This window comes from Melospiza melodia, chromosome 31 (assembly GCF_035770615.1).
Source record: "Melospiza melodia melodia isolate bMelMel2 chromosome 31, bMelMel2.pri, whole genome shotgun sequence".
NCBI lineage: Eukaryota > Metazoa > Chordata > Aves > Passeriformes > Passerellidae > Melospiza > Melospiza melodia.
Genome location: NC_086224.1, coordinates 257,511 through 277,990, shown reverse-complemented (window position 1 = coordinate 277,990; position 20,480 = coordinate 257,511). Strand labels below are relative to the sequence as shown.

At 47.5% G+C, this 20,480-nt stretch overlaps 1 protein-coding gene across 1 annotated transcript; it reads right to left on the bottom strand.

Moving 5' to 3' along the window:
* Positions 1 to 1,511: 1,511 nt before the first annotated feature.
* HOXC13 (homeobox C13) lies at positions 1,512 to 10,257 on the bottom strand. The gene is given in 7 exon segments (XM_063179275.1): positions 1,512 to 1,568; positions 1,570 to 1,769; positions 9,580 to 9,610; positions 9,612 to 10,055; positions 10,058 to 10,099; positions 10,164 to 10,211; positions 10,213 to 10,257. Coding segments are annotated over 7 exon segments (867 nt in total).
* Positions 10,258 to 20,480: the final 10,223 nt, after the last annotated feature.

Here is a 20,480-nt window from a genome sequence, read left to right as displayed (position 1 = left end):
TGTTTTGCTCTTCTGCCTTCGGGTTTGGGGCTTTTTTCGGGATTTTCGGCTTTTCCGGGGTTTTCTCCACCCCGAAGTCCCCCAGCACGAGGATAAACATTGAATTTTACACTGGGATTTTTTCCTTTTTCGGGGTTTTCTCCACCCCAAAGTCCCCGGCACGAGGATAAATATTCAAATTTTTAACTTCTGATTCTTTGTGGTTTTTTGCCTTTTTCAGAATCCAGTGTCCCACCGGCGCGAGGAGAAATATTCAATTTTAACACTTTTTTTCTCCTTTTTTTCGGGGATTTCGGCCACCCCAAAGTCCCGGCAGCACGAGGATAAATACCAAATTCTTGATGATTTTTTGGTTCCTTTCTTGGGGATTTTGGCCGCCCCAAAGTCCTGCGGGCACGATGGTAAATATTGAATTTTCCACCCATTGAAAACTGATTTTTTTTCCATATTTTGGCAATTCTGGCCACCTCAGTGTCCCACCGGCACAATGATAAATATTGAATTTTTGACCCTTTTTTCCATATTTTGGCAATTCTGGCGGCCTTAAAGTCCGATGATAAATATTGAATTTTCCACCCATTGAAAATTGATTTTTTTTTTCCTTATTTTGGCAATTCTGGCCAGCCTAAAGTCCTTCTGGCACGATGATAAATATCAAATTTTCCACCCATTGAAAATCGATTTTTTTTCCTTGTTTTTGGTGATTCCGTCCGCCCCAAAGTCCAAGATAAATATTGAATTTTTAACCCTTTGCTTCCATATTTCGGCAATTCTCGCCGCCCCAAAGTCCAAGGATAAATATTGAATTTTCCACCAATTTTTTTCCCTATATTTTGGTGATTCTGGCCGCCCCAAAGTCCAAGGATAAACATCGATTTTTTAACCCTTTGCTTTCCATATTTTGGCAATTGTGGCCACCTCAGTGTTCCACTGTCACGATGATAAATATTGAATTTTCCACCCATTGAAAATCGATTTTTTTTTTTTTTTCCCATATTTCGGCGATTCTGGCCACCCCAAAGTCCAAGGACAAACATCGAATTTTTAACCCTTTGCTTTCCACATTTCGGCAATTCAGGCCGCCCCAAAGTCCAAGGATAAATATTGAATTTTCCACCCATTGAAAACTGATTTTTTTTTTTCCCATATTTCGGCGATTCTGGCCGCCCCAAGGTACAAGGACAAACATCGAATTTTTAACCTTTGTTTTCCGTATTTCGGCGATTCTCGCCGCCCCAAAGTCCAAGGATGAATATTGAATTTTCCACCAATTTTTTTTCCCCCATATTTCGGCGATTCTGGCCGCCCCAAAGTCCAAGGATGAATACTGAATTTTTAACCCTTTGCTTTCCGCATTTCGGCGATTCTCGCTGCCCCAAAGTCCGAGGATAAACATCGAATTTTTAACCCTTTGCTTTCCGTATTTCGGCGATTCCCGCCGCCCCAAAGTCCGCCGTGCGACGCTGAACCCTCCGCCCGTTTCTCCCCGGTTTCTCCGTCGCCTGTCCCGCTCAGGTGTCCCGCAGGTGCGCGGGCCGCGCCTTGCCCTGCACCTTCTTCTCCTTGACCGCGGCGGTTCTGGAACCAGATGGTGACCTGGCGCTCGCTCAGGCTGGTGGCGCCCGCGATGCGCCGCCGCTTCTCCTTGGTGATGAAGCGGCTGGCGGCGAACTCGCGCTCCAGCTCCTTCAGCTGCGGCTTCGTGTACGGCACGCGCTTCTTGCGGCCGCGCCGGAACGGGCTGGGCTCCGGCTGCAGCGGCACCACGTCTGGGATGGGGGGAAAATGGGGAGAAATGGGTTAAAATGGGAAAAAAATGGGTAAAAATGGGAAAAAAAAGGGAGTTATGGGGTTAGAATGGGAGTTATGGGGTTAGAATGGGAGTTATGGGGGTCACGGTGGGGCACGCGCTTCTTGCGGCCGCGCCGGAACGGGCTGGGCTCTGGCTGCAGGGGCACCACGTCTGGGGAGTGAGGAAATGGGGAAAAAATGGGTTAAAATGGGAAAAAATGGGAGTTAGGGGTAGAATGGGAGTTATGGGGGAAATACAGGAGTTATGGGGGTCACGGTGGGGCACGCGCTTCTTGCGGCCGCGCCGGAACGGGCTGGGCTCCGGCTGCAGCGGCACCACGTCTGGGATGGGGGGAAAATGGGGAGAAATGGGTTAAAATGGGAAAAAAATGGGTAAAAATGGAAAAAAAAAAGGGAGTTATGGGGTTAGAATGGGAGTTATGGGGTTAGAATGGGAGTATGGGTTAGAATGGAGTTATGGGGGTCACGGTGGGGCACGCGCTTCTTGCGGCCGCGCCGGAACGGGCTGGGCTCGGCTGCAGCGGCACCACGTCTGGGATGGGGGGAAAATGGGGAGAAATGGGTTAAAATGGGAAAAAAATGGGTAAAATGGAAAAAAAAAAGGGAGTTATGGGGTTAGAATGGGAGTTATGGGGTTAGAATGGGAGTTATGGGGGTTAGAATGGGAGTTATGGGGTCACGGTGGGGCACGTGCTTCTTGCGGCCGCGCCGGAACGGGCTGGGCTCCGGCTGGCAGGGGCACCACGTCTGGGGAGTGAGGAAATGGGGAAAAAATGGGTGTTAAAATGGGAAAAAATTTGAGTTATGGGGTTAGAATGGGAGTTATGGGGGTCACGGTGGGCACGCGCTTCTTGCGGCCGCGCTGGAACGGGCCGGGCTCCGGCTGCAGCGGCGCCACGTCTATGGGAGGGAAAAAATGGGGTTAGAAACGGGGAAATTGGAAAGAATGGCATTAGAATGGGAGTTATGGGGGGAAAACGGGGTTAGAATGGGAGTTGTGGGGAAAAATGGGTTAAAAATGGGGATAAAGGGGTCACGGTGGGGCACGGGCTGGGCTCCGGCTGCAGAGGCAACCACATCTGGGATGGGGGGAAAAATGGGGTTAGAGAACGGGGAAATTGGGGGAAAATGGGGGTTATGGGAACCAAAGGGTTAATGAAAGGTTATTAAGGGGTTAATAAAAGGTTAATAAAGGGGACAAGGGGGTTAAAGGGGTTCGGGGTGCGGCACGCGCTTCTCGCGCCCGCGCCGGGACAGGCCGGGGTTGGCCTGGGGGGGCACCACGTCTGGAATGGGGGGAAATGGGGGAAAATGGGGAAAAAATTGGTTGGGAATGGTAAAAATGGGAATTAGGGGTTAATCAAAAGGGTTAAAGGGGTTTTGGGGGTCACTGTGGGGCACGCGCTTCGTGCAGCCCCGGCAGAACGGGCTGGGCACAGCCTGCGGAGGGACCACGTCTGGGATGGCGAAAATGGGGTTAGAAAATGGGGAAATTGGGAAAAAAATGGACGAAAAATGGGTGAAAATGGCGTTAGAACGGCAGTTATGGGGTTAACAAAGGGGATAAAGGGGTTAAAGATTTTTGGGGTACGGAACGCGCTTCTCACGGCCCCAGCAGAATGGGCTGGGCACGGCCTGCAGAGGGACCACGGCTGGGATGGCGAAAATGGGGTTAGAAATGGGAAAATTGGGAAAAAACGGGGCTGGGATGGGGGGAATTGTGTAAAAATGGGGTTGGGACGGGGGAAATGGCTAAAAAATAGGAATAACGGGATAAAGGGTTAAAAGCGGAGTGGGGTGAGGTGGAAATGGGTGAAAACGGGGGTTGGGATGCAGGAAATGGGTGAAAATTGGGTTACAACGGGGGAAATTGGTGAAAATGGCGATAAAGGGGTTAAAGGCAAAGCGGGGTGAAGTGGAAACGGGTAAAAATGGGGTTAGAACAGTTGGAAACGGGTAAAAATGGGTTAGAACAGGGGAAATGGGTAAAAAATGGGGTTAGGAACAGGGGAAATGGGTAAAATGGCGATAAAGGGGTTAAAGGCAAAGCGGGGTGAAGTGGAAACGGGTAAGAATGGGGTTAGAACAGTTGGGAACGGGTAAAAATGGGGTTAGAACAGGGGAAATGGGTAAAAATGGGGTTAGAACAGGGGAAATGGGTAAAAATGGCGATAAAGGGGTTAAAGGCAAAGCGGGGTGAAGTGGAAACGGGTAAAAATGGGGTTAGAACAGTTGGAAACGGGTAAAAATGGGGTTAGAACAGGGAAATGGGTAAAAATGGGGTTAGAACAGGGAAATGGGTAAAAATGGGGTTAGAACAGGGGGAAATGGGTAAAAACGGGGTTAGAACAGTTGAAACGGGTAAAAATGGGGTTAAAACGGGGGAAATGGGGCTACAAAGTGTGGAAATGGGTAAAAATGGGGTTAGAACGGGGGAAATGGGTAAAAATGGGGTTAGAACGCGGAAATGGGTATAAATGGAAAGAATGGGGATAAAGGGGGTTAAAAACAAAGGTGAAATGGAGATGGTAAAAAACGGGAATAACGTGGATTGATTTGGTTAGGAGAGAAGCGGGGTGAAAGGAAATGGGGTAAAAATTGGGAATTTTGGGAAATGAAATTAGGGAAAAGAGGGGAATTGCGGCCTGTGGGGTTGGGGAGGATTTTGGGGAGGGAGAGGGAAAATTGGGGTAAAATGGGGGTGGGAAAGGGGGAAAAGGGGGGAAAGAATTGGGGGAAAAAGGGGGAAAAAACCCGATGGAAATTAGGGGGAAAGAGGGAAAGAAGGAGGAGGGAAAATGGGGGGAAAAGAGGGGGGAAAAGGGATAAAAAAGGGGAAAAAAGGTGGGAAAAAGAGGGAAAAAAAGTGGGGAAAAAGGAGGAAAAGGGCGGCGGGGGAGGCGCCAATGGCTGATGGTGTTGTGGATAATGGGAATGCAAACACAGCGGGGATAATTCCTGTTTTAATTCTGTTTTAATTCCCTTTTTTAATGCCCTGTTTCCATTCCCTGTTTGCCTTGGCCGCCGATGAAGGAGCAGCGCCCGCCCCAGGCGCCTCAAACCCCGCAAATTTGGGCGAAATTCGGCGTTTTCCCCTTTTCCCTCCTTTCCTTTTTCTCCTCCCACCCCTTTCCCTTTTCCTGCAGAGGAAAATCCGCCCTGAGCAGCCCCAAACCCCAAAAATCCCCTCGGAGTGGGCAAAATACCCAAATTTTCCCGATTTCCAGCGGTTTTTGGGGGCGCTGGGGAACGGGGAACGGGGGGGCAAAAATCCCCAAAAACGGATTTTGGGTTTGGGGGGAGCTGAACCCCAAATCCGGCGCCCCAAAAGGGGCAGGAAAATGGGGACGGGCGCTAATTACGGTCCGCGTGTTAATTGGGAGGTTTGGGGGGCAGCGGATCCGTTTGGGGTCACAAATAGGGGGAGGGGTCCCCCAAAAAATAAAAATCCCCCCCAAAAAAAAATCCCCAAAAAATAAAAATAAAAAGCAGCCGGAGCCGCGCGGCAGAATTCCCAATCCCGGGTGCCAAAATTCCCCGAAAAGCCGAATTTGGGGGATTTTGCGCTGATAAAGGGGAAATAAAGGGGAATGTCGAATTTGGGGGATTTTGCGCTGATAAAGGGAAAATAAAGGGGAAAGGCGATTTTGGGGTTTTTGGTGCTGATAAAAGGAAAATAAAGCGGAAAGGGAAAGACAGATTTGGGGGTTTTGGCGCTGATATAAAGAGAAATAAAGGGAAAAGCCGAAATTGAGGTTTTGTGCCAATAAAAGGAAATAAAGGGGAAAGGAAAAGGCCGAATTTGGGGTTGTTTGGTGCTGGTAAAAGGGAATTAAAGGGTAAAGGGAAAAGGCGAATTTGGGGGTTTTTCGTGCCGATAAAAGGGGAAATAAAAGGTGAAGGAAAAAGCCGAATTTGGGGTTTTTTGTGCCGATAAAAGGGGAAATAACCTCCTCCCCCCGAACAGCTCCGGCTGCCACTTGACACCTCCGGGCGTTAATTGCGTTAATTGGGAGCTGATTGAGCGCCCGGCCCCTGGCAGCCCCCGAGCCGCTCCGCGATTCGCTTGCAGCGCGATTTTCATTTTTTTATTAATTTTTTTTTCATTTTTTCCCCCTTTTTTTGGAGCTCTCCGCCCGCGGGGGAGCGGCGGGAGGGGAGGGAGCAGAAAGGCGGAATTCGGGAATTATTGGGGAATTTTGGGGGTTGGATTGGCCGAGATTGGCACGGGAGAAAGGGCAGAATTCGGGAATTTTGGGGGTTGGATTGGGCCGGGATTGGATTGGGAAAAAGGGGCAGAATGGGGGAATTTTGGGGGTTGGATTGGGCCGGGATTGGATTGGGAGAAAGGGCAGAATTCTGGAATTTTGGGGGTTGGATTGGGCCGGGATTGGCTCCGAAGGGAGGGCAGGTTTAGGGAATTTCCGTGGATTTTTGGGGCCGGGATGCTGCCGGAAAAATGGCAGAATTCGGGAATTTCCGCGGGGTTTTGGAGATTGGATTACTCCAGCAGAAAGGGCAGAATTATGGAATTAACTCCGGGTTTGGGATCAGCAGAAAGGGCAGAATTATGGAATTAACTCCGGGTTTGGGATCAGGAGAAAGGGCAGAATTATGGAATTAAACTCCGGGTTTTGGGGCCGGATTGACTCAGGAGAAAGGGCAGAATTATGGAATTAACTCCGGGTTTGGGATCAGGAGAAAGGGCAGAATTGTGGCATTAACTCCGGGTTTTGGGGCCGGGTTCGGCTGCCGGGGAAGGGCAGAATTATGGAATTAAGTCGGGTTTGGGGCCGCGCTGGCCTCGCCCCCGCCGAGCGTGCCCGTGCACATTGCCCGCTCCGCTCCGAGCATTCCTGAGCCGCTTCCTCTAATTAGCCGGGCCCGAGCTCCGCGGCGCCTGGAATACACGGAGCGGGCGGAATTGGTGGGAAACGCGGAACACACCCGGATATGCGGAATAAACACGGCCGGATATGGGGGGGAAATGTGCCCTGATACACGGAATAAATACACCCGGATATAGGGAATATAGGGAATTAATATACCCTGATATGGGGAATTAACATACCCAGATATATGGAATAAATATACCTGGATATAGGGAATACATGGAATTATGTACCCGGATATAGGGAATTAATATACCCTGATATGGGGAATATATGGAATTAATATACCCGGATATAGGGAGTATAGGGAATTAACATACCCAGATATATGGAATAAATACACCTGGATATAGAGAATATATGGAATTAATGTACCCGGATATAGGGAATATATGGAATTAATATACCCGGATATAGGGAATATAGGGAATTAATATACCCTGATATAGGGAAATAACGTACCCAGATATATGGAATAAATATACCCGGATATAGGGAATACATGAATTAATGTACCCGGATATAGGGAATTAATATACCCTGATATGGGGAATATATGGAATTAATATACCCTGATATAGGGAATATAGGGAATTAATATATCCTGATATGGGGAATTAATATACCCGGAAAAACTGAATAAATATACCCGGATATAGGGAATATATGGGATTAATGTACCCGGATATAGGGAATAAATACACCCTGATATAGGGAATATATGGAATTAATATACCCGGATATATGGAATAAATATACCCGGAGGAATGGAATAAATGTAGCCGGATATAGGGAACATAGGGAATTAATATACCCTGATATAGGGAATTAATATACCCGGATAAATGGAATATATAGAATAAATATACCAGGATAAATGGGATAAGGTACCCAGATATATGGAATTAATATACCCGGATACATGGAATAAATATACCCTGATATATAGGATATATGGAATTAATATGTTGGGATATGTGGAATATATGGAATAAATGTACCCGGATATATGGAATAAATATACCCGGATATATGGGATAAATATATCGGGATATATGGGATAAATGGAATTAATGTACCGGGATATATGGAATTAATAATTAATATATGCGGATATGTGGGGTATATGGAAGAGCTGGAATCATATATGGAATATATCGGGATATATGGGATAAATATACCGGGATATGTGGAATTAATAATTAATATGTGCGGGATATGTGGGGTATATGGAAGAGCTGGAATCATATATGGAATATATCGGGATATATGGGATAAATATACCGGGATACGTGGAATTAATAATTAATATGTGCGGATATGTGGGGTATATGGAAGAGCTGGAATCATATATGGAATATATCGGGATATATGGGATAAATATACCGGGATATGTGGAATTAATAATTAATATGTGCGGATATGTGGGGTATATGGAAGAGCTGGAATCATATATGGAATTTATCGGGATATATGGGATAAATATACCGGATATATGGAATTAATGTCCCCGGCTCCATGGAATGGATGGGATAGGTGGGTGTACGATAAATGGGATAATTGAATATGTGGGGTATATCCAGATATCGGGAACATGTGGGATAAATACATGTGGATATTTGGAATATAAGGGATAAATAGATCTGGATATAGGGAACGAGTGGAATACGCGGAATATAGGGGATAGATGGGATACACGGAATAAATGGGATAAACGGGATGGATGGAATATACGGGGCACACGGGGGTACATGGGGTATTTGGGGATAGATGCAGACAGGTGGGGTAGGTGGGATAAATACATCGGGACACACGGAATATATGGGATAGGTGGGACAGACGGGATAAATATAATATACGGGATAGACGGGATAAATATACCGGGACAGATGGAATGTATGGATAGATGGGATTGATATGCCAGGATATACGGAATAAACCCGGATAGATGGAATATACGGGATACACTGAATGCAGGGGATTTCTAGGATAGATGGAATACACGGGGGTACACAGGATGGATGGGATAGGTGGGATACACGGGATATAGGGGATAGATGGAATAAATACATCTGGATATACTGAATATGTGGATAGATGGGATAGATATATTGGGATGTATGGGATAGATGCGGATATATGGGAGAGATGGAATACACGGAATAGATGGGATAAATATATCCGGATATATGGGATAGATCCGGACATATGGGAGAGATGGAATACACGGAATAGATGGGATAGATGGGGTAAATATATCGGGATATATGGGATAGATCCGGACATATGGGAGAGATGGAATACACGGAATAGATGGAATAAATATATCAGGATATATGGGATAGATCCGGATATATGGGAGAGATGGAATACACGGAATAGATAGGATAGATGGGATAGGTGGGATAGATGGAATACACGGAATAGATAGGATAGATGGAATAAGTACATCGGGATAGATGGGATAAATCCGGCTATAGGGGTAGATGGAATAGATGGGATAGGTGGGATACACGGGATAGATGGGATAGATGGAATAAATATATCGGGATATGTGGAATATCGGGATAGATGGGATAAATCCGGCTATAGGGGTAGATGGAATAGATGGGATGGGTGAGATACACGGAATAGATGGGATTTCTGGGATAGGTGGGATACACGGAATAGATGGGATTTCTGGGATAGGTGGGATACACGGGATAGATGGAATAAATATATCGGGATAGATGGGATAAATCCGGCTATAGGGGTAGATGGAATAGATGGGACGCGCGGGATATGGGATTTCTGGGCTGCCCTGATCAATCCCCGCGGAGGAGCCGCTCGCACGGCGGGCACCGCTCCCGCTCCCGCTCCCGGTGCAGCTGCCTACCTGGGAACGGCGCCTTCCAGAGGTGCGCGGGGCTGCGGCTGCTCCTTGGAGCAGTAAACCTGCCCGTCCCAGCCGGCGTTGGCCAGCGCCCAGCCCTGGTAGCCTTCCATGGGAAGCAAAGCCTCGTGCCGCGGCTCGGCCAGCGCCGGCACCACCGACACGTCCAAGTAGCCCGGCACGGCCTGGTACGAGCCGGGGAAGCCGGGGTAGAACGGGAACTCCTTGGCCCCGCGCCGGCGGCAGCTCTCGGCGCCCAGCGCGCCGCCGGCCTCGCCGAATTTGTCGGGCGGGTGGTACCCGCAGGGCTTCTGCGGCAGGTTCAGGCGGCAGCCGTAGTAGCCCGGCGCGAACGGGTAGGCGCCGTAGCCCAGCGAGCCCGACGGGCACTGCCGCGCCGGCTCCGCGCCCGCCAGCTCCGCGAACGCGGCTCCTCCGTCCGCGCCCGTTCCGCCGCCGCCGCCGCCGCCGCCCGGCGCTCGCCCAGCGCGGCGTGGGGCAGCATCTCCCGGCAGTGCCCCAGCCCGTCCCGGCAGTGCCCGAGCCCGTCCCGGCAGTGCCCAGCCCGTCCCCGGCACTGGCCCAGGGCTCTCCATGCGCGGCTTCTCCCGCGGCGCGTCCTCGCAGCGGCAGCCCGAGCGCGTCGGGCCAGCGCGGGGGGAGCCCGAGCGGCGCCGTCATGTCATGCGCGCTGCCGCCGCCGCCTCCCGCCGCCCTTCCTTTCTGCCGCCGCCTCCTCTCGGAGCTGCTGCTGCTGCTGCTGCTGCCGGTGCCCGGTGCCGGGGCCGGTGCCGCCGCTCCGCCCGCTCCGCCCGCTCCGGTGCTGGCGGCGGGGGCAGCTCCGCGCCGCGCCCCGGGACCCCCCGCCATCGCCGCGCCGAGCGCGCATGCGCCGCCAGCCCGCCGCCCGCTCCGTTAAGAAATCCGCGCGGGCCACGCCCCTTTTACCGCGCCCGGGGACACGCCCCCCGCGGGATGCCGCGCGCTGATTGGGTTCGTCCCGCGCCGCCAGGACACGCCCACTCCCCCCCACCGCGTGCCCCCCCCCCCCTTTGGTGTCCCCCCCCCTTTCCACGTCCCCCTCCCAATTCCCGATTTTCCGCCGGATTCCAATGGGATAACTCCCCCCCACCTTAATTTATAATTATTTACAACAATCCTAAATTATTCTTAACGCTTCAAATTTTTTTTTGTATTTTTTTTCCTGTTTTTTTTGGACCTGTCGAGGGATTTTTTGGGTGTTTTTTTCCCCCCTTTTTCAGGCGCTCCCCCCTTCCGAAAATCCGTTTAAAAATAAGGAAAATTTCATCCCGTCTGCTCCCCACCCGCGTCTTCCTACCGGATTCCCGAGGAGTTGGGTTTTCCCCGAAAAATCGGGGCTTTCCCCAAAAAAATCGGATTTTCTCCCATTCAGCCCCAAAATTTCGGGGGTTTCGGCTGCAGGAGTGAAGCGGGAGCAAGGGGGGAAAATGGGGGAAAATCTGATTTTTTAGGATTTTTGTCCTCAGGCGCGTCCCTAGTTCAGACCCTCCCCACGGTTTGTGTGTCGCTAAAACCCCAAAAATTCCCCAAAATTGCCGAAATTGCGCAAAATTCCCCCGATGCCGCTGGTTTGGGGTCGCCCCCTTGTTCTGCCCCACCCCCAGAATCATCCGAAAGGGGAAAAAGCTGAAAAGGAAAAAAAACCCTAAAACAAACAAATTCCGGGAATGCCAAGTTCAAGGGGAAAGGGAAAATTCCCGGGTTTGGGAAAAAAGGGGGGCGGGAATCAGGGAAACGAGGGAAAAAAGGGCAAAATGGGCAAAAAATGGAATAAAATGGGAAAATAATGGAATTAAATGGGGAAAAGTGGCGATGGATGGGCTGAAATGGGGGAAAATTGAATTAAATGAGGAAAAAAGGGAACAAAACGGGAGAAAAAAATGAATTAAATCAGGGAAAACAGGCTTGAATGGAAGGCGGTGGAATAAAATAAATGGATGAACAAGATAAAAACCGGCGGGGAACAAAACCCGCCAATAAATGAAATAAAACAAAATAATCTTGGCTATGGATACAAACAAAACCGAGAAACAATTTTTAAAAACGCAGGAAAATTGGGGAATTCTGCTCCTTTGTGCCCGCGGCAACTCCGGACAAAATCCCCAAACTGAACCCAAACGCGGCCTCGCCCCCGGTTTGCATTTGGATTTTTGTTCGCTTTTAATTTTTATGAAGTGCTGAACACGGGGCGGCACGTCCGGAACGGCCCCAAACCCGAGATTTATGGGGAAAAGCTGCGGCCGGGCGGCAGCGGCGGGAAGGGCCCGCGCCGCCGAAATGCCCCGAAAATGCCCCAAAAATTCAAATTAAAACCGCAAATTTGTGGCTCGGGGAGCGAGGAATTTAGCGGGAATTTCACGGGAAAATTTGGGGGTGGGAATTGAGGGGGGTTTGGGGGTCGGGGAAGGGGGAAAAGAGGGGAAAAAATGCGGGAAAATGAGGGGAGAAAAAAGGAAAAAAATGAGGGGAAAAGAGGAAAAAATCAGGGGGAAGAAGGGAGAAAATAAAGTGGAAAAAAAGGAAAAAAAAAAAAAAGGCAAAAATGGAGAAATGGGAGAAAACCGAAGGAAAATGGGGGAAGGAGAAGGAAAGAGGAAAGGAGGTAAAAAATCTCATTTTTCGGAGGTAAAGCAGCAGAAAATTCGCATTTCGGGGACGGAATTCCCGGGGGAGGCCGCGGGAGCCGAACAAAGAAACTTTGGGCAGGAAAAATGAGAATTCCATAAAATAAATACCTTTTAAAAAATCGGCATTTCCAGGAGTTTTGGGGCATTTTCGGGGCTGGGATAAAAAATTGGGGAAAGGAGGAACCAAAAATGGGAATGGAGTGAAAATCCCCGCGAGATCTCCCGGTCGGAAATTCCGGATTTTGGGGATTTTTGGGGTAAAAGCGGCGATCCCGGGGATGAACCCCCAAATCCCCGCTCCATTTGGGAATTGAGGAATTCCTGAAAATTCCCTTTTTTTGCTCATCCCGGGCGTGCGGATCCCTCTTGGTAAATTGATTTTTACCGAGCAGAAAAATCGGAATTTTCCTCTCCCGAATCCCCGGGTTTTCCCCTTTTTCTGAAGGCAGGTCCGGGGAAAATCCACGTTTTAATGTCTTTTTCCTCATTTTTTTATCCCTGCCAGGAAAAAAGGCAGAAAAATCCGATTTCTCTCCCAGTCCAAGAGGAAAATTCCCATTTTTCCTCCTGGCTCCGCTTCTCCAACATTTCTCTGCAGCGCTTCACCCCTCGGGATTTGAAGAATTTCCCATTTTTTTCCCCTTTAATTCAGGAATTTATTCCGGTTTTTCCTTAAGAAAAACACCAAAAATTCAGGATTGAGCCCAATTTTCGCAGGTAGAGCGGATTTGAGGTTTTGCACAAATTCCCCTTGGGAAAAGCGGATTTGGATGGGAAAGATCCCAGGGAGAGCGGCAAAAAAAGGGGGGAATTCTGCCCAAAAAAGGGAATTCTGCCCCAAAAAAGGGAATTTTGCCCCAAAATCGCGAATCCCGGAGCTGCGATTTTCCCTTTTCCATCCCTGGAAGTAATTCCCTGGGAAAGCGCGGTTTTGGGAAAAAAATATTAAAAACGGCGGCGGGGAGAACAAAGAAAAATTCCAATTTCCATCAAATAATTCCCGGGTAATTCCCTAGGTTCTTTTTCCCTTTGTTTCCGCTTTGATTTGCCCTAAAATGAAGGAAAAAAAAACCCAAAACTCCTCGATTTCCCTCGGGAAAAAATGGGAATTTCTGCTCTTCCCGCCTCCCCATTCCAAGGAAAATCGCCAAATTTGGAATTTTTCGGGAAGGAAAATCGGCTCCAGCACCGGGAAATACCCCGAAATGGGGGGGAAAAAAAGGATTTCCCATTATTTTCCATTATTCCCATTATTTCATTTTTGGGGAATGAAGGAGGGGAAAAAACCCCGCGATTTTAATTCTCTTTTTGAGGGAAATCCGAACTCCAGCGGATTCTCCCCTTAATCCCAATTTCGGGGGGATTTTCCGCCCATTCTCGGCTGAGTTTCCCAATATTTGTCCCAAATGTTTGGATAAATAAAACCCCCAAACTCACCTTTTCCCCCCAATTTCCCCGCGCTTATTTGATTTTTTTAGGGGTAAAAAAGCGACTCGGAGCTGAATTCATTCATTCATTCCCGCGGCCAAGCCCCAGCTCGGCTTTGCCTCAGGCATTCCAGGAAAAACTTGGTAAGAGAAGAATAAATTCCCATTTTTTCTGCCATAAAAACCCCGCTCAAACCCCACCAAAATTCCGATTTCCCCTCAATTCTGCATTTTCCATCATTTTCCCCCTCCCAGGGTATCAGACTCCCGCAGCCCTTTGGCTCCAGATCCCAAAAATTCAATTTTCCCCATCTTTTCCCCGATTTTTCAGTTTTGAGTTCCCAGCCTGGTTCAGGGGGGTTGATCCCTAAATCTGGGCGATTTTTGGGGAGTTTTCCTTGGATTTCACGGCATTTTTCTGCCCTAAAGGTGGCAAATAAAGACACAAATATATCAATATATTTCTATATATATAATAAGGGTTGTTCCGCAAATGCCAGGACTTTACCCAGATAAACTCAGACTGAACAGAGATAAAGAAATAAAAATAAAAGTATAACTGTTCCTTTAGAAATGGGAATAAACAAACTCCGCTTTTCCATTTCCCCCCCAATTTAATCCCTCCCAAAGCCGGAATTCGGGATCAGTTCCCACTGAAATTCGGGATCTGAAGGAGATTTTCCAGCAATTCCCGAATTCCCGCATCCTCTTCTTCCACTTCTCCCACCGCCTCCGCTTTTTGAGGCCAAAACCGACTTTTTATTCCTTTTTATTCCTTTTTTAATTCCCTTTTTATTTCCCTTTCCCCGCTATTTTCCCCCCTTCCCCCCGGTTTTATTCCCTTTAATTCCCTTTTCTACCTTTTTTTTTTTCATCTTTTTCCCCCTTTCCCCCTTTTTCCCCCCAATCCTCTCCCGCTGTTTTCTCGCCTTTTTCTCGCCTTTTAATCTCCTTTTTTTCCTCTTTTTAGTTCCTTTTCAATCCCCTTTTTATCCCTTTTTTATTCTCCTTTTACCCCATTTTATCCCCTTCTATTTACTTTCTATTCCCTTTTTATTCCCCCTTTTTTTCCCTTTACCCCCATTTTTATTCCTTTTTTAATCTCCTTTCCCCCCTCTCCTATTCCCTTTTCATTCCCCTTTTTTCCCTTTACCCCCATTTTTATTCCCTTTTTAATCTCCTTTCCCCCCCCCTTTCTATTCCCTTTTTATTCCCCCTTTTTTTTTTTCCTTTCCCCCATTTTTATTCCCTTTTATTCCTTTTTTAAATTCCCTTTCCCCCTCTCTCTATTCCCTTTTGATTCCCCTTTTAATTCAATTTTTCCCCCATTATTTCCCCCCATTTTCCCCCCATTTTTTCCCGATTTTTCCCATTTTTTCCCGATTTTTCCCCATTTCCATCCCCGCAGCCCCGATCCCTCCCGCTGTTTTTTTTGCGTTTTCCGGGGCCGCTGCAGACAAAGGAAATTCGGCGGCGCCGCTCGAGTCCAAGTTCAAATCCAAGGTGAGCCCCGAGCGGCCCCGGCGCTCCCGGAGCGCGGATTTATCCCCAAAACTCCATTTAGTCCGGCTTTAAACTCATTTAAAAAATTTTTAAAAATTTAATTTAATTTTATTTCTTGCATAAATTATTTCTGACTGAAACTGAATTTATTTTTAATTTAAATCTCATTTATTTCTTATTTAAACTGGACTTATTTCTGGTTTTAAATTGATTTTTAAAATTTTTATTTAATTTAATTCTTATTTAACGCGCATTCATTTCTTGTTTAATGCGCATTTATTTCTTGCTTAAATTGAATTTTTAAAAATTTATAAAACTGATTTTCTTTCTGATTTTAAGTTGAATTTATTTTCTATTTATACTGAATTTCTTTCTGATTTTAAATTGAATTTATTCCCTGCTTAAATTGAATTTATTTCTTATTTAAACCTCCTTTATTTTTAATTTTAATGAGTTCCTTTTTTATTTAAGCCGGATTTCTTTCTGATTTGAACTGAGTTTCTTTCTGATTCAAACCGAATTTATTGTTAATTAAATTGAATTTATTTGTTAATGAAATCGGATTTATTCCCGCTGTTGCTGTTGGGGTTTTTTTGGAATGTTTTCTCCTCCCAGGCCAGCGGCCAAAAATTCCCTTTTTTTTGCCCCCAAATCTTTATGCAGAGTCCGGAATATTCCAGGCGCTTTTTCCCAAAAATTCCAATTTTACCCCTTTATACCCAAATATTCAGTCCTGGGAGGGATTCCCCAATTCATCCCCATTTTTAGGGAAAAACACCGAAAATTGGAATTTCCAGGGGCAGAGGACGGCCCGACACCATCCCGAATTGCCAAATTTGGGGGGGTTTAATATTAAAATAAATTTAAATTATTGATGGGAGGGACCGAGCGGGGGGGAAAGGGAGAAAAATCCGAATTTCAGGGGAATTTCCACTCCCGAAATGTGCCTGGAAAAGGAAGGAATTCGTTAATTAATCCCGGTAATTAATGACCCCCGGCAATTAATGACCGCGGGGATTAATTATCGACCCCGCTCATTAAGAATCCGCGCGGATTTTGGGCGGAATTCCGCAATTTTCGGTTCATTCCCGCATTTCCCCAGCGGCTCCCGTGGCTCGGGAATTCCGCGAGAAAAACCCGGGAATTGGCCCGGGAATCCAAATTTGATTATTTTTAATATAAAAATGAAATTCTGGGGTCCTCCCGGAGCCACTCCCAGGCGGGAAATTCCCTCCTTCCCATCGGGGCCCGGATTTTTTCCCTTTTCCCCCCAATTTCTGCCACCGGCACCTGCAAAACCTGGAGGGAAAATCGAAATTTTGGGGGGGGAAAAATCGGGGATTTTTTTGAGGGGAAAATCTGCCCCAAAAATCGAATTTTACGCCTAAAAACCACCAAAATTGGGGATCTAAAACCATTCCCCAAAAACCCGAGATCCCGCTCCCGAGTGTCCGAATAAAACCGAGCAGGAATTCAGATTTTTCCATGAAAAAAAGGGATTTTCCATGAAAGAAAGGGATTTTCCATTAAAAAACCCTGGATTTTCCCCGGGTGTCGCTTGCGCCTTTAATCCTCCCCTCAATTAATTTCTTCCTTAATTAATTCCGCTTTTCACTCTCTTTCTTTGGGAAAAAGCGGCCAAAAATCCCGGGAAAATTGAATTAATTCCGTGGATGTGATTAATTTTAATATTTTACCAGGATATAATTAATTTTAATTGCTTTAACACCTTTATTCTCATTCATTTTAATTAATTTAAATCCCTTTATTATTATTTTTGTTAATTGTTAATGATTCCCGGCATTCCCGGCTCCAGGAGCAGCGGCCTGGGTCCCTTTTCCCCATTTTTTTCCCGCTAAATTTCCCTTTTTTTTCCCCCATTAAAAAATTCCATTTTTACAAATTCCTCCCCAAATCCCACCCCAAAAATTCCCGAATATTTTCCCCGCCCCGCTCGGGGAATTTCCAAAGGATTTTTCCGCATGGAAAAGCGCCTGGAATGGGAAAATTTGGGTTTGTTTTTTTTTTTTTTCAAGGAAAATTTGACCAAAAAATGAAGATTTTGGTCCCAAATTCCTCGCTGAGATCCCGAACTCCCCGTTCCCACCGGGAATTTCCCCGTGCTGGGAATTCCAGGGGACTTCTCCTCTTTTTTCGGGCGATTTTGGGGATAAAAAAAAAGGAAATTTTCCCCCTCCTGGAATTGGGGCTCATTTGCCAGATTTGGGTTTTTCCTGATTTTTTCCCGATTTTTCCTGGATTTGGGGAATTCTGGGGAGGGTTTTGTGGGCAGACAGACGGGAAGGGGAAAATTTAAAATCCATTTTTCCCCGATAAAAACCCATGGAAAAGCATCGGAAGGAGGCGGAAAAAACCCAAAAAATGAGAAATTCCGCTCGAAAAACCCCCGGAACGGCCAAAAATTGTGAATTTTCCGTGAGGACGGGTCCATTCCCAGCTCCCCGAAATCCGATTGATTTCAGGAATTTCTTTCCTTCTCAGCTTGGAGCAGGGACCGTTTATTTGGGGATAATCCAATTTATTCGAGAATAATCCAATTTATTTGGGCATAATCCAATTCATTTGAGAATAATCCAATTTATTCGGGAGTAATCCAATTTATTTGGGCATAATCCAGTTTATTTAGGGATTATCCAATTATTTGGGATAATTCAATTTTTTAAGGATATTTTCTCTCGGATAGTTTATTTTAGGGAATAATTTAATTTCTTCAGGGATAATTTCTTTAAGAGATAATTTCTTTAGGGATGGTTTATTTAGGGGACGGTTTAATTTAAGGATATTTGTTTAGGGAAGGGAATTTTTCCCTCCAGGCTTCATTCTGATTTTCCGTTTCCCTCTCCTTTTCCCAGGCTTTTAAATCTTTTTATTTTAAATTATTTTTTTTGGAAAAGCCGATCCCGGATCCTCCCGGGGCTTTCCTTGGAGGGGAAAATCGGGATGAGAATCCAGAAAAAAGGAAAAATTCGGGATAAAGGGGCAGGAATGGGAAGAGTTCCAGAGGCATTTCCGAGCCCCGGAATTCCTCTTGTTTTTTTCTGGGGGAAATTCCTCTTTTTTCCCTGGAAAAACGCCGGGTTTGGCTGCTGGGAGGCTCCGGGATCGTCATCAGTCCTTCCCTCCCTCCCTCCCCAATTCCCGAATTTCCCTTCCGGTTTTTCCCCTTCCCGGATTTTCCCTCTTCCCTCCCCGCTTTGTCGGGAAAATTTCGGAGGAATCGAAGATTTTTTTCCTTTAAAAAAACCTGGAAAATCCCAAAGTCCCTTCCGAGATCCCCGCTCGGGTGTTTTGGGGTTTTTTTTGGGGTTTATTTTTTTGGGATTTTTGCTGTTTCCCGGTCTCTTTTTTGAACTCCCCAATTCCGTTGGATCCGGGCGCGGCTTTTCCCCGGATTCCCGAAATTCCAGCCGGGAATTGCCCCAGCCCTCCCGCCATCCCCACGGCATTTTTGGGGTTAACCATTCCCGGGGGAGGATTTTGGGATAAATATTCCCCTTTTCTCTTTTTCCCTGTCCCTATTCCCTTTCCTCCATTTTTTCCCCATTTTTCCTCCATTTTTTTCCATTTTCCCCCCATTTTTTCCCCATTTTTTCCCTCCCCAATCCCATCGAGGACCCTCTTGGACTGATTCCCTGTGGGAATTCCAGACTCGGGAATTTCGGGATTTGCCCGCGGCAGCAGCAGAAGGAACCCTGGAGGCATCGGGACCGATCCAACAATCCCAAATTTCCCCGCCGGGAAATCCCAAAAAATTCCTGCGGGAAAATTCCCGTCCCTGCAGCTCCAGGGAAGGGGTTGGGATCTGGGATCTGGGGTGGCTTTGGGACAGGGTGAGGATTTGGGTTGGGATTGGGGATTTAGGACAGGGTTGGATGGATTTGGGATAGATTCTGGGATGGGGATGGAATTTTGGGATGGGTTTGGGACGGATTAGGGATGGTTTTGGGATTTGGGATGGGGTTGGGACGGGGCTGCGATGGTTTTGGGATTGTTTAGGACGGATTTGGGACTGGTGTTTGGGATTTGGGATGGAATTTGGGATGGATTTTGGGATGGGTATGGGATTTGGGATGGGATTATGGGTTTGGATTTGGGACGTGTTTTGGATTTGGGATTTGGAGGATTTGGGGATTTGGGTGTGGTAGGGATCTGGGATGTGTTTGAGACAGGCTTGGGATGGATTTGGGATGTGTTTGGGATTTGGGATGGGGTTGGGATGGATTTGGGATGTGTTTGGGATGGATTTGGGATGGGTTTGGAATTTGGGATGTTCTTGGGATGGATTTAGGGTTTGGGATGTGGGATTTGGGATGTGTTTGGATTTGGGACAAGGTTGGGATGGGTTTGGGAGGGATTTGGGGTTTGGGATGTGTTTGGGATGGATTTAGGGTTTGGGATGTGGGATTTGGGACGTGTTTGGGATGGATTTGGGTCTGGGATGTGTTTGGGATGATTTGGGATGCGTTTGGGATTTGGAGGAATTTGGGATTTGGGATGTGTTTGGGATTTGGGACGTGTTTGGATGGATTTGGGGTTTGGGATGTGTTTGGGATCCGTCCCTCATTCCCGCATTCCCAAACCGGTCGGGCCGCTCTGGGGATTTCGGGCCACGCTTTGGCTTCGGCATCCCCGGAGCCGCCCGGGGAGCGTCGGCAGCGCCGGAATTCCGGGTGACAAACCCTGGGAATTCTGCTCCTCTTCCTCTTCATCCACCCCCAGCTCCGCTGGGGCCTGGAGAGGGAGGGAAAACCCGAATTCCGGGTGGAAAAAATGGGAATTTTGGGGAAGAAATGGGATTTGTGGGCAGGGATTGGGATTCCTTGGTGGAAAAAAGGGATTTCTGGGCGGGAATGGGATCTGTAGGTGGAAAAATGGGGATTTTTGGGTAAAAGATTGGATTTCCGGCAGGAATTGGGATTTCTGGATGGGAAGTGGGATTTCTGGGTGGGAAAATGGATTTTGGGGTGGGAAAATGGGATTTCTGTGCAGAATTGGGATTTTTGGGTGGAAAAATGGGATTTTGGGGTGAAAACTGGGATTTCTGTGCAGGAGTTGGGGTTCCCGTGCAGAGCTGTGGCTCCCGGGCGCCGCAGCAGCTCTGGCAGGACGAGCCCTTCGCCCTCGGCCGATCCGGAATTTTCCGTGCGGGCGCGGCCCCGGCCCCGTGACTCAGCCCCGGCTCAGCCGTCCCTGATCCCGAATTTCCCGCTGCCAAACCGGGATCGCCCCAAGGCGTCCCACAAAGCTTCGGTTCTGTCCCAAATTGAGGCCAGGAGTGATCCCA